This window comes from Megachile rotundata, chromosome 4 (assembly GCF_050947335.1).
Source record: "Megachile rotundata isolate GNS110a chromosome 4, iyMegRotu1, whole genome shotgun sequence".
NCBI classification, from domain to species: domain Eukaryota; kingdom Metazoa; phylum Arthropoda; class Insecta; order Hymenoptera; family Megachilidae; genus Megachile; species Megachile rotundata.
The window spans coordinates 11,432,557-11,445,751 of NC_134986.1; the positions used below are offsets into that span (position 1 = coordinate 11,432,557).

The following is a 13,195-nucleotide window of genomic DNA, read 5'->3' on the forward strand; positions in this document are numbered from 1 at the left end:
ATATATATGTATGCGTGTTACGTTTTTGCTACACAAATTTATATATGTATATTAGTATGATAAAATTAATAGTTTGCATATCAGGAAATTGTTATTCTGATAATTTTTCAGTTTAAAACAAGCAACACTTTGTACATAAGAAGAAAAACCGGTTTATATACAATTACAAATCATTTCAAGAATAATGTTTTATTAATCAAGTATTTTCTCTTCCTTTAAGTTCACTCTTTTCTACACGGAAATATTTCATCGCCTCTGCATGGATTTGGAAGCGAAGTTTCCATTTCCGGTCGTTTTTTCTTAGTTAATCCTGCTAGCAATCTCTTTATCTGAGCGATTGCTTTCCCCGGATTTAAGCCCTTAAAAAATAATTAATTCAATATTCAAATATGACCTATTGAAAACGGGTATTTTGGTATTTAAATTATGCTTTAAATCTTTCACCTTTGGACATGTCTTAGTACAATTAAAGATAGTGTGACAACGATATACCGAAAAATAATCTCGCAATTTACTAAGTCTTTCCCTATGCCCCATATCTCGTGAGTCCATAATCCACCTGTATGCCTATATGAAATTTTCAAGAATTAATCCCTAATTATTAGTTCCAGATTTTTATGTTATACCTGCAGAAGAGTTGCGGGACCTAAAAATTTATCGCCAAGCCACCAATACGGTGGACAAGCATATGTGCAACATCCGCAAAGTATACAGTCATACAATCCATTGAGTTTATTCCTATCCTTTGGACTCTGTAAAATTTGTCGTAAACCAAGGAAATTTTCTTCTCCGGGACGCTTTAAAAATGGATCGACTTCTTCGTATTGTTTCAAAAAGTGCGTCATGTCTGGTATTAAGTCTCTAATTATATACGTATGTGGCAGAGGATACACGATTATAGGCTTCGATGATTCCTTCACCTTTCTAACATCAGAGAAACAATGTATTTGATCTTATAATAATACTATATAGTTTTTGTTTTGTTTTAATATAATTGCTTTTAACAGCAACTCAATGGCGCGACTAGAATTGTGCGATAAAGTATTACATTGTTTATTATAAAGAAATTGTTTCAAATGATACTGTACACCACTTCTAGTTACGCTACTGAGGCAGCTAAAAGTTAGCTACTACGCTACTGAAAAAGTATTTTCCCGCTTTACGTGATGCAAGCCAAGGTATTGACACCATTTATATTCATCCCGCAAGTTCCACAAATTCCCTCTCGACAAGATCTTCGAAAGGATAATGTAGGATCATGTTCTGCTTTTATCAACGTTAATACGTCTAACACCATAGTGCCACATTTATTTAAATCCACACTGAATTGTTGCATGTGCGGTTTCACATTTGGTTTTTCTGGGCTCCAACGGTATACACGAATAGTTTGAAGCCTTGGCTTCTCCTTCTTTATTCGTTGCTAAAAAGTAACCAATCATGACAATATTAAGTTTCCTAAATTAAAGTCTGAAATTTTAAAATTGGAACAAGGATTCAATATTTTCTTTATCACGATATTGACACTAACTTCTGGAGGTAGCTTGCATTCTTTCATGCTCATCTTTTCGGCTTCAATGAAGCTTTCCTTTTCGGATGGCTGTTTGTCAGATTTCTTTGCACTGGCCAAGAATCGACAATTTTGATAACCATTGCTTCGACACGTGCCTCCACGAAGAGACGCGATCGTACAGGACCAAAATTGGCTTGCATGACTGACGATATTGCGGGTAAACATATTTGTAAAAAAGTATTTTATAAGGTGCCTTTCATAAATGTTACTCAGGCTACAACGGTATATTTCGTTTTTTCAATAGTTCAATCATTTCATTTTACGATGACTCTTCGTTAAGATGGAAACAAAATATCATCGTTTCGAAAGAACTTCATAGTTATTCACAACGATTTTGTTGCCAAAAAATGAAAGTATAGGGTGTACTAGACAATAAGTATGTAGCATGGAATTTGATAACCAAAAAGATTAATTATAAAAATGAAAAGTATTTATTTTTCATCAACACTTTCTACCTAAACTTATTTTACTGAAATACGTGAATGAACCGTGAGCTGTTTAGAACAAACGCAAGTAATAAATTTCTCAATTTTTAATAACATTCAAATACGCAAATTGCAAAATTATACAGGAATTTTCCATTTGTTTTGACGCGAAGAATTGCACTTTTCAGATTGCGTACCGTTCTTGGATACTCTATAAAATTCATAACATAATTGCTGGACTGACGTAAATAACTTGATATGCGAACACAACATTGAAGTTTTGCAATAATAACAAATATTAGCTACTATCTTTTCTTTTAAACAGTTCATTATATTTATTTTTGAGTTTTACCATTTATTTTTTCATATTATTATTCTGTAAATTGTACTTCCGTTTCTTATGAATTTCTTTAATTAGTTCTATTAATTTGTACAACATTATGAGAGACTACTGAAAAATAATTCCTTCAATACCACTCCAGAAATAATTATATCATGATTGGTCCCAATATCAATGTGCAAAAATAAATTTTATTATAAAAGTCATGGAACAGTATTAACCAATTTTTCTGTATCTTATTTACAGTGTTAACTTTTTATAAATATTTGTCCTATTGTCAAACTGTTTTGTGATAAAGAACATTTTGCATATCGTACTATATTTAAAGGTCAAATGTTATCACTCTGTGTACTGGATATAATGAATTAACCCCCGCGAAGAAGTAGTCTTTCGTTTACGCGCATCGAGATATTCTAATCGTGCATTAAAAATCATACGCTTTTACTCATAAATATATAAAGTATTAGTGAATAGCATAAAGTATTTAACATCTCCATTTAACTTGAGTAGCACCTGTTGCTTCAGGTAATATATATATATATATCGTTCAAGTACCGCTTATTTAACTGTACGAAATTTTGAATTATGTACAATTTGTTAAAGTAAAAAGAAATAAATTAAAAATATGTATATTAGTCAACCACAATTGATTCATCTTAGTATCAAGAAAATATATGCGAAAAATTCATGAGACACCATAAACACAGAGGTTATAGATTTATGTAATTGATATATTTATATGTACTATTAATGGAAATATATTTATTTTTATATGTTTTACGTGTATAAGAATATTGAAATGATTTATAAATGTTTTGTATCTTTTTATGTATTACATATGATTTGTTAAATTTTTATATAAATTATACAACAGATTCAATATTTTTTATTTTGTTCTGATTTTTAATACTCTGTCATAATGAATATAAAGTATTGTATTCTTTAGACACTATGCAGGATACTGTTTTGATTATTGGTGGTGGAGGTAGAGAACATGTTATCGCTTGGAAACTTTCACAGTCTTCACATGTAAGTAAATTAAACAGAATAATAAGTATTATTTAAGGAAAAAGTAATTTTAATAATAATTAAATTATCCATCATAATATTATTCCTATGCAATATTTCATTGTAAAATATATCTTTTTCAGGTAAATAAGATTTATGTTTCTCCTGGAAATAGTGGGATCGCGTTACTCAATAAGGTCTCCTTGATAAAATTAAATGTGAAAGATAATAAGGTATATTATATGAACATTTAAATTAAAATATGAATTACATTGCAGCTTTACTAAAATCATAAAGTTTATTTTATAGGAGATAGCACAATGGAGCAAAGAAAATGGTGTAAATTTGGTAGTTGTTGGCCCAGAAGAATATTTAGCAAATGGACTAGCAGATGAATTAAAAAATGTGGGAATTAGTTGTTTTGGTCCACAAAAGGCAGCCTCTAGAATTGAAGCAGACAAATATTGGGCAAAAGAGTTTATGGACAGGCACAAAATCCCTACTGCAAGATGGAAAGGATTTGTGGATGCTGAAGAAGCAAAGAAATTTGTTATAAAGTAAATGCAAAATTTTATATAAAGATGTATTATAAGAACAAATTGTTATGTATAATAATTTATTATAGTGCACCATTTCCAGCACTGGTAATAAAGGCTTCAGGTTTAGCAGCTGGAAAAGGTGTTATAGTAGCGAAAGATCAACAAGAAGCATGTAAGGCAATAGATGAAATCTTAACAGACAAAAAATTTGGATCTGCTGGAGAATCAGTAGTTGTAGAGGAACTACTAGAAGGAGAAGAAGTTTCTGTGCTTGCATTTACAGATGGTATAATATTAAGAACTTTTAATAAATCAAATTCGACTTAGATACAATAAAATATATTTTACTTCTAGGAAAAACTGTTGTACCAATGGCACCTGCACAAGATCATAAAAGAATATTTAATGGAGATAAGGGACCAAATACTGGTGGCATGGGTGCTTATTGTCCATGTTCATTATTAAATAAAACAGATTATGATGCAGTGAAATCAAATGTTCTTCAAAAAACAATTGATGGTCTTAGAGATGAACAAATTCCATTTATTGGTTTGTAACATATAGTATAAGTATATTTATGTTCATAAAAAGTAATAAAATTGTAACAAATTTGTCTCATAAAATATAGGTGTATTATATGCTGGATTAATGTTAACAAGAGATGGACCAAAAGTTCTAGAATTTAACTGTAGGTTTGGTGATCCAGAAACACAAGTAGTACTACCACTACTAAAGTCAGATTTATTTACAATTATGAAGGTAATGTAACTACAACATAGAACACTTTAGCTAAAATTAATTTGATGTACATTCGTATAGGCTTGTTGTGAGGGTTCTTTAGTTGAATCTCAAGTTATATGGCAAGAAGGTGTATTTGCTGTTGGTGTTATTTTGGCTTCTCGAGGATATCCAGCATCATCGTCAAAAGGCCAAGTTATAACAGGTGTCGATAACATTTTGAATAAACCAAATCATTTTGTTTTTCACAGTGGAACAAGTATTTCACCTGAAGGAGAATTACTAACTAATGGTATATTTTTATTTCGCTAATTTTATATGTGAATATGTTCAATATTCCTTTAATTCAAGAATATTATTTTCATTAGGAGGGAGAGTTTTAATTACTGTAAGTTTAGCACCTTCTTTAGCTTTAGCTGCTGCTAAAGCAACGTATGCCGCGCAAAGCATATCATTTGAAGGAAAACAATTTAGAACAGATATAGCACACAAAGGAATTGCAAGGTATTTTGTAGATGTGACATATGAAACAAAAAGCAATACTAAATAAACAATATTTTCAGATCTATTTTACATCACGGAAAATTAACATATAAAAGTAGCGGCGTTGATATAGCAGCTGGGGATTCATTAGTTTCAGCTATAAAACCAGTGACTTCTTCAACTCAACGTTTGGGTACATTGGGGTCAATTGGTAGTTTTGGTGGTTTATTTGATGTAAAAGCTGCTGGCTATAAAGATCCTATTTTAGTATCTGGTACTGATGGTGTTGGTACCAAATTGAAGGTAATTTTATATTTATAGTAAATATCGCTATAGTGACGATAAATAAAAAGTATATCAATTTGTAGCTAGCATTTGAATGCAATAAACATGACACAATAGGAATAGATTTAGTAGCGATGTGTGTAAACGATGTTCTTGCACACAATGCCGAACCATTATTCTTTCTCGATTACTTTGCTTGTGGCAAACTAAATGTTGATGTTGCGCGAAATGTTATAAGTGGAGTTAGTGAAGGATGTAAAAGAGCTGGATGTTCATTAGTAAGTAAACATAATTTCTTTATTTTTATTGGTTCTTTACTCAAATATGCAAATAAAATTTTAGATCGGCGGCGAAACAGCCGAAATGCCTGACATGTATTCCAGCGGAGAATACGATTTAGCAGGGTTTGCTGTAGGCGCAGTTGAAAGAAATAATCTACTTCCGCGCACTAATGATATAGAAGAAGGTGATATTGTAATTGGTCTTCCATCAAGTGGAGTGCACAGCAATGGATTTAGTCTTGTGCGGAAAATACTAAAGTTGGCGAATAAAAAATACTCAGACATAGCACCTTTTTCAAAAAATAATCGCACGATTGGTACTTGCTTTCCTTGTTTATAGTGTATGTTAAAATTCGTATTTATAAAATTAATTTATTTCTATTTATTATGCAATAAAGGCGACGAATTGTTAGAACCAACAAAAGTTTATGTAAAAGGAGTAATACCAGTTTTACGAACAAATTTAGTAAAAGCATTTGCGCATATTACTGGAGGAGGTCTCACAGAAAATATACCAAGAGTTTTACCAGAAAATATGGGTGTTGTGTTAGACGCAACAACATGGGAAATTCAACCAATTTTTGGTTGGCTAGCAGCTGTTGGTGAGAAGTCAATTCAAATGTCCATTAAATTATCTAATTTCCATTTAATTTATACGTATTTTTTCCAAAAATATTTTTTTAGGCGGAATTAGTAAAGAAGAAATGTTGAAAACATTCAATTGTGGTATTGGCGCCATTTTAATTTGTTCAAGTAAACATAAAAATGAAGTTTTACTTAAACTACAAGCAGAAAATCCCAAAGTTATTGGATATACAAGTAGTTATAAAGGTAAGATTCATTTAACATGATTGGAATATAATTTTCTTTATGTGATATATGTATTGAAATATTTCAGACAGTAAAATTAGGGTAAATGTTAAGAACTTTGAAGAAGCAATAGAATTAGAAATGAAACAGTATGTACCAGATATTGTTTCAAGCTTAAGTAAACCTTTGAAGAGAGTAGGTGTTCTCATATCTGGTAGCGGAACCAATTTGCAAGCGTTAATTGATGCGACTCAAGATTCATCGCAACATATTGGCGCTGAAATTGTTATAGTAATATCCAATAAACCGAATGTGGAAGGACTTAAACGAGCTGAAAGAGCTGGCATTAAGACAGTGGTAATTAGCGTTCTTTTAATTATTTAATCCTTGCTGTGCTATAACAGTATCCATCATATATTTAATGTATAATAACAGGTCATCAAACATACTGATTATCCTACCAGAGAAGCTTTCGATGCAGCAATGAATGTAGAACTTGACGCTGCCGGAGTTGAGATAGTTTGTCTTGCTGGTTTTATGCGTATTCTGTCAGATAGTTTTGTTAATCGATGGCGTGGCAGTTTAATAAACGTACACCCTTCGTTGTTACCATCATTTAAAGGGGCTCAAGCACATAAAGATGCTTTAGCAGCTGGAGTACGTGTTTCAGGCTGTACAGTACACTTTGTTGAGGTGTGGAAAAATTTTAATAGAATTAATATGAACATATGATATCAGGTAAAAGAATTTCTTTATATTTTTAAAAATGTTTCTTACAGATTGACATAGATTCTGGGGCAATTATTGAACAAGCAGCAGTACCTGTATTACCAAACGATACCGTAGAATCTCTTCAGGAACGAGTGAAAACGGCGGAGCATCGTGTTTTTCCTCTTGCTTTGAAACATTTGGCTACCGGAAGAATACAACTGAAAGAAGATAATTCAATCGTGTGGAATTTTTAAACTCAAAGCGTGGTTTCATTATTTCGGAAGAAATAATTCTTACTCATTTATTATTTATCTCCTAATTGTTGAAGATAAATTGCTAACACAATTCTGAAAAGTACATATCACTGTTCACGGATGTTTTCTATTGAAAATCGAAAATATCATGTCAAGTATACTATTGTCACTTTTGTTAACAATAAAATTAGAATCTTTATTTTTTGAATGAGAATATTTTTTCTTTATTTTCGGGGGCATAGCGAGTGCTTCATTTGCAAAATCATCTAATTTAACATGAAACATTTGTTTCTGTAGTACAGGTACCAATAGATTGTATTTATCAATCTTTTTATTTATTTGTTTTGTCGTGGATTTAAAATCATCCAAAATATTTTGCCAAATTACTTCTTCTCCAGGACTTAATGGGATAGGTCCTACATTATTTCGTGCTTCTGCAAGTTTGTTTTGTAAATCTTGTTTCTGTTCTCTAATTTCTTTAGATAACTGTATCCACTCAGGGGTAAATCCATTTTCTATTAATATCTGTAATTTAAATTTGTAGATTATTTCCTAAAAATTTTTTAAGCTAAACAATTTTTCATACCTCATTTAATTTATAAGTAACAAAATCAACATATGGATTTCGAGTATTTGTATTCTCTTTTAATGGTTTACCCATTCCTGGCAAATCACTGAATTCACCTTTATTCATGGCTTCTTGAATTAAATCTTCCACTAGACGATCCATACCAAACCGTGTTTTAATATCTTTTGCACGTTGTTTATCCATTCCAACCAATGTGTTACGCTCTTCAGCTTGCAATCTTTTTAACCTATGCTCCATTACATTATCAACAGCTTTTTGAGCCTTTTCTATACTATACAGCTTTTGTCTTTTACTAGGTGTCCCAATTCCTACATTGTATGCTAAGTAATGACGATGTTGTGGTGCTGTATGCTAAAAATATGTATATGTTTAGATCAATAAAAAATCACTAAATAAAATGATGTATAAGCTTTAATATAAGATATCATACTTTGATATCAAATTCTTGAACTTCAGGTAACTCTGTAGTATTGTCTTTCTGTTCCATTCTTGCTTTACGAATTTGTCTATAGGCATTTTCAATCTGTGGGTCACAATGTGCTATATAATATGTATGCTACATAATTCTCAAATATAGAATATTATACCTCAGAAAATTTGACTGCACTAGCTTCTGCTGTACCACTGTCTGGATGAAACCTTTTTGCCAAATAGACAAATGCTAGTCTTAGTGTTTCATCTTCACAGTCTTCTGGAACCTCCAATGCCTGATACCATTTCTTAACATACAAAATTTAATCACTATTCATGCATGTGTATTAATGTACCACAATGATATTTGAAGTAGCAAACGAGCAATATAATAATACAAGTTGTACCTTCATATTAAGTTTATGTGAGTGCCTTTTTATGTACATAAAATCCACATATGGATTACAGAGGGAATGTCTAAACGACTTCCCACTCAAACAATGAAATTTTAACATGATTTTTAAAAAATGTAATGCCTTTTTTTATATAATTACGTAATTAATTGGACTATAAGTGTTATATATGTATATGTTAACTATCGTTATTAAAAAATTGATTAAATACACAACGTAGTAACCTATGCAATTTTACATTAACAACTTGCAAATTATACATTATATGTGATAATGTCTTAAAATGTAGATTCTTAAAGAACCTACGGGTTACAATAATGTTACAAATTATTAAATTATAATAAATTTGTATACTGTTTCACAAGATTTACAACGCAAAATGTCAACATGACATTGACGTTTCAAAATATATACATGTGGCCGTAGACAGAGCCGCCGATGAAGTTTGTGGAACCCGGGTAAAGTCGATATTATTTTCAACAAATGCAATTGACTTTCGTTATATTATTATAGACAACAATTAAATGATAAAAGAGCTTTTTATACAGCGTTTGAAAACTTCAAATAAAAGATTTGAATCTTTTGGAAAATTTAAGTTTAGGGTGCTCTGTTTCCAGAGACTCACTCAAGTATTTTGCCTAAACTTAACGATGACACAGTATACAGAATTCAATACGTTTATCATAAAATTAGCTGTTTATTATATAATCCTTAATTCATAAACAATATAAAGTTATAAATAGTATCTTTTATCATTGCTGACCTATTTCAAATATGTTATTTTTAAATTGAGAAATATTCGCGCAATCTAGTAATAACAGGTGTGCGTTTCTAGGGAAGAGTGTTAAGCTTTTGTTATTCGTATTATTTCTGAAAGTGTCAAGATGTCGTTTGTATTACATTCGTGTTTAGCTGTAAAATAGAGAGAACAAATGCAAATTTGAAATTAAATTATAAATTATAATGACAAGTAATTACTGTGAATGAGTATAATTCTGAGAACAGTGGATTTATTAGTTGTAAAGTTCAGTCTTACAGAATTTCGTGTGAAGTTACTCAAACATTTATCGTGATTGGTATAAGATTTCTTTTCTTTGCCTATGTTTAATTTTAAAAGATTACTCCAAATTAAGCTACTACCTCAGTAATTTTATTATGTTACATGATTTGTAAGATAAAGAATCTGTGATAATTTCGATATTCACACATTGATACAAACAATACATGCTACACATGTGAATAAAACCGGATGTGTACATTTTGTAGGCATGCGTATTACCATATTGTGTCTTTTTTCGCTTTCCGTTGACGTCAGTTTTCCATGTACTTGCATAAAAAAGCGTTACGAGAGATTCTAGAATTTATAATTCGATTGTTTTAAAGGCACAATTATATTTATTTTATGTTGTATCAGTTGATGTTGTAAATGTTCGGTGAAATATAACATTTGTATGGTGTGTTTGATGCGCTGAACTTCATCGTGATTCTTGCGAGTTTGCGATATAAACATGCAAATGCAAGAAGCGGAAGGAGCTGATGGTACGTAAATGTACATTATTTCTATCACGTGTATTTTACTTCTTATTCTCAAAGTATTTAATGAAAGAACGAAATATTACAATATTCAGTTATGACCATTGTGATATACTTAACCTCTATTACCCTATTGGACATTAGGGTTTATATGTATATCAGTATTGCATAGTGGTTACAAATAAATGAAACTACCAATTTTTGTTTAGGCTCACCATGGAACAACTCCAGTGGCTGCGATGAAGAACGTCGACCAACCCAAAAGGAGGGTAAAAAGTCGAATATATTACCTCTTTGGGGAAATGAAAGGACTATGAACTTAAATCCATTAATTTTAACAAATATACAGTCGTCTCACTATTTTAAAGTTAATTTGTACGAATTAAAGACATACCACGAGGTTATTGATGAAATTTATTACAAAGTGTCTCATTTGGAACCATGGGAGAAGGGAAGCAGGAAAACAGCGGGCCAGACTGGCATGTGTGGAGGCGTGAGTATGTTTTCTAATACACTATTAATTCTTAATTTTTATTTATTGACTTAAAACTAAGGAGACCACAGAATTGTTACCATACGCAAGAAAGAACTCCAAATTTATAGCACTTTAAAGGACCTGGACACTCAGTGAAATGAGAACTACCAATAAAAATAAGAAAGGTGAAAACATTTAAAAATAAATTGTACAAAGTGGAAGTTTTAAGTATTTTAGACTTCCACTAATAATGTACAATCAGGGATCAGTATCAAAATATTGGCCACGAACCAGTCTGAATTCAGACACTGAGCAGACAGTCTCACTTAACAGCACACTTACTTATTGCAGAGTAGCATGTTCTCGGTCAATATATTATAATATAATATGAATGAGATTAATTGACATAGGGGGGTGTAAATTTAGCGGTTCATGCAGGTTAGAGGCGTTGGCGCTGGAGGAATTGTCTCGACGGCTTATTGTCTGCTGTACAAACTCTTCACCTTGAGGTTAACACGGAAACAGTTAAATGGTCTTATCAATCATCCTGACTCACCATATATTCGAGCATTAGGGTTTATGTATATTAGGTAAGAATAATAACAGTGTAATATTACAGTTATTATTAACTCATTTGGAACAGTATCAGTCACATAAGCATAGATACATAGATTATGGATGGTTTTATAGTTAAGATGTACCAGAACTTTATCTGTTGTGAATGAGTTAATAATTGTCTAATCTAATATATTATACTTAAAATTATTGTTAATGTTGATAGATATACACAACCACCAGCTGACTTATTTAGTTGGTATAGCGATTATCTAGAAGACGAAGAAGAGTTAGATGTTAAAGCTGGAGGAGGACAAGTAATGAAAATGGGTGATATTCTCAAACAATTTCTTACTAAATTAGAATGGTTCTCAACACTATTCCCAAGAATACCAGTGCCTATACAAAAAGAACTTGAGCATCGATTAGCAGAACGGTTTCCCCAACAATCCATGAATGCTCGGAACGCGAAACCACCTATAACATTGAATAGTCATGGAAAATATAGTAACAGTGGCAACAGAAAAGATAATGGCAATCTTACATCTCGCAATCAACCACGACATATCCCTGATAGCGAAGCTCAATGGGGTGAGGCCGAAAGAACAAGCCAGTGGCGAGCCAGGTGCGTCCACGTGGTATGAATACAATCACGTTACTAATTTATATAAGTTAATAATATTCTATGAACTTGTCAGGGAAGTGGGGTGAAGATTAAAGACGTACCATCTCCAGGAAAATACCCTTGATCTCAATGTATCATCGTTCAGTTTTCTTTAGTACATGTGTATGTTTTCATTTGAGTCTTGTACAGTTATTCGCTCGCTTTTGTAAACTTAATTTAATTAATTTGTTTCTGGGTACATTATCTACTTTTTACTATTATCTACTTTGAATTTTATCGAATTTTTTCGCATTACTGAAGTCATCTCGATATTCATAATAACTGTACACTGATCTTTTTTACACATTCGATATCAAGGATTATACAAATTGTTGTGTAATATCGAGGTGTTTGAAATGAATCATTTTGTTGTATTTTGCATTACAAATAATTGCATCGTACATATGTATTTTACATTAATTGATATTTTAAAAATGAAACTCATCATTCGGCGTTACTTCCCTTCGAATAATGTTTTTTTCTAGATCTGATGAGGAACGTAAGGATAAGTACAGAGATCGGGAACGTGAACGAGACCGTATCAGAGATAGAGAACGAGAACGAGCACGGGAAAGAGATCGAGAAAGGGATCGTCATTTTAGACGATCAAGTAGTCGCGATCGAAGTCGAAGGCAAAGAGATTATAGAAGTCGTAGTAGAGACAGATCGCATAGAGATAGGAGTAGAGACCGTTACCGTGACAAAGATCGTCATCGAGATAGGTAATTTGTTCTTTAGATATTTTATTAATAAAAAGAATTCTGAATTTTTATCAATTATAGGAGAGGGTCGCCTTACGATTATGCCACAGAACTTGCTCGGGAAAGGGAGAGACAACGAAGAGAATAAAAACATGTACTGATATGTATATATCGACATAAATGTTTGTACGAGTGTAACTATAGAGATAAAAATGATTTAGAACCGAGCCATTCGAACACCACCGCGTTTTAAAGAAATTCCTACTCCATTTGGAGTAATAGCCTAAATTTAATTCGATTATATTCACCATGTAGTTTACATGTTTTTATAAAATAAATTCATGATTATAATTATTGTGTCTCCTTGCTTTATTCCATAAAACAAAATTCCTTGTATGTATAAACTATAT

At 31.6% G+C, this 13,195-nt stretch overlaps 4 protein-coding genes across 9 annotated transcripts; 2 read left to right on the top strand and 2 right to left on the bottom strand.

Moving 5' to 3' along the window:
- Positions 1-136: 136 nt before the first annotated feature.
- Positions 137-2,473, bottom strand: LOC100875852 (succinate dehydrogenase [ubiquinone] iron-sulfur subunit). Its single transcript, XM_003701611.3, has 5 exons — positions 1,529-2,473; positions 1,164-1,420; positions 627-924; positions 445-567; positions 137-359 (listed from the first exon to the last, which is right to left on the bottom strand). The coding sequence occupies exons 1-5, from the start codon at positions 1,733-1,735 to the stop codon at positions 222-224; spliced, it is 1,023 nt and encodes a 340-aa protein (XP_003701659.2). The 5' UTR covers positions 1,736-2,473; the 3' UTR covers positions 137-221.
- Gart (trifunctional purine biosynthetic protein adenosine-3 Gart) lies at positions 1,593-7,658 on the top strand. Of its 4 annotated transcripts, none has more exons than XM_012281432.2 (17): positions 1,593-1,727; positions 3,282-3,364; positions 3,487-3,576; positions 3,653-3,900; positions 3,969-4,168; positions 4,237-4,431; positions 4,511-4,641; positions 4,702-4,912; positions 4,989-5,124; positions 5,184-5,406; positions 5,472-5,666; positions 5,731-5,986; positions 6,068-6,271; positions 6,354-6,500; positions 6,568-6,836; positions 6,915-7,172; positions 7,259-7,658. In XM_012281432.2, exons 1-17 carry the CDS (start codon positions 1,709-1,711, stop codon positions 7,442-7,444), a joined length of 3,051 nt encoding a protein of 1,016 aa, XP_012136822.2. In that variant the 5' UTR covers positions 1,593-1,708; the 3' UTR covers positions 7,445-7,658. The 4 variants fall into 4 exon arrangements, with proteins under 4 accessions (XP_012136822.2, XP_012136823.2, XP_012136824.2 ...); XM_012281433.2 differs by lacking the exon at positions 1,593-1,727 and adding an exon at positions 2,711-2,860; XM_012281434.2 differs by lacking the exon at positions 1,593-1,727 and adding an exon at positions 2,712-2,860 and having other exon boundaries at positions 3,267-3,364.
- LOC100875737 (dnaJ homolog subfamily C member 28) lies at positions 7,214-9,157 on the bottom strand. 2 transcript variants are annotated; one of them, XR_013037987.1, is made up of 6 exons: positions 8,852-9,157; positions 8,621-8,752; positions 8,464-8,556; positions 8,031-8,384; positions 7,488-7,969; positions 7,214-7,408 (listed from the first exon to the last, which is right to left on the bottom strand). XR_013037987.1 is itself a non-coding variant. In XM_003701610.3 (5 exons), the coding sequence occupies exons 1-5, from the start codon at positions 8,957-8,959 to the stop codon at positions 7,559-7,561; spliced, it is 1,098 nt and encodes a 365-aa protein (XP_003701658.2). In that variant the 5' UTR covers positions 8,960-9,157; the 3' UTR covers positions 7,214-7,558. The 2 variants fall into 2 exon arrangements, 1 of the variants encoding a protein (XP_003701658.2); XM_003701610.3 differs by having other exon boundaries at positions 7,214-7,969.
- Positions 9,158-9,717: 560 nt separating this feature from the next.
- LOC100875404 (pre-mRNA-splicing factor 38B) lies at positions 9,718-13,136 on the top strand. Of its 2 annotated transcripts, none has more exons than XM_012281438.2 (6): positions 9,718-10,396; positions 10,600-10,883; positions 11,292-11,455; positions 11,647-12,045; positions 12,570-12,806; positions 12,867-13,136. In XM_012281438.2, exons 1-6 carry the CDS (start codon positions 10,366-10,368, stop codon positions 12,931-12,933), a joined length of 1,182 nt encoding a protein of 393 aa, XP_012136828.1. In that variant the 5' UTR covers positions 9,718-10,365; the 3' UTR covers positions 12,934-13,136. The 2 variants fall into 2 exon arrangements, with proteins under 2 accessions (XP_012136828.1, XP_003701656.1); XM_003701608.3 differs by having other exon boundaries at positions 11,304-11,455.
- Positions 13,137-13,195: the final 59 nt, after the last annotated feature.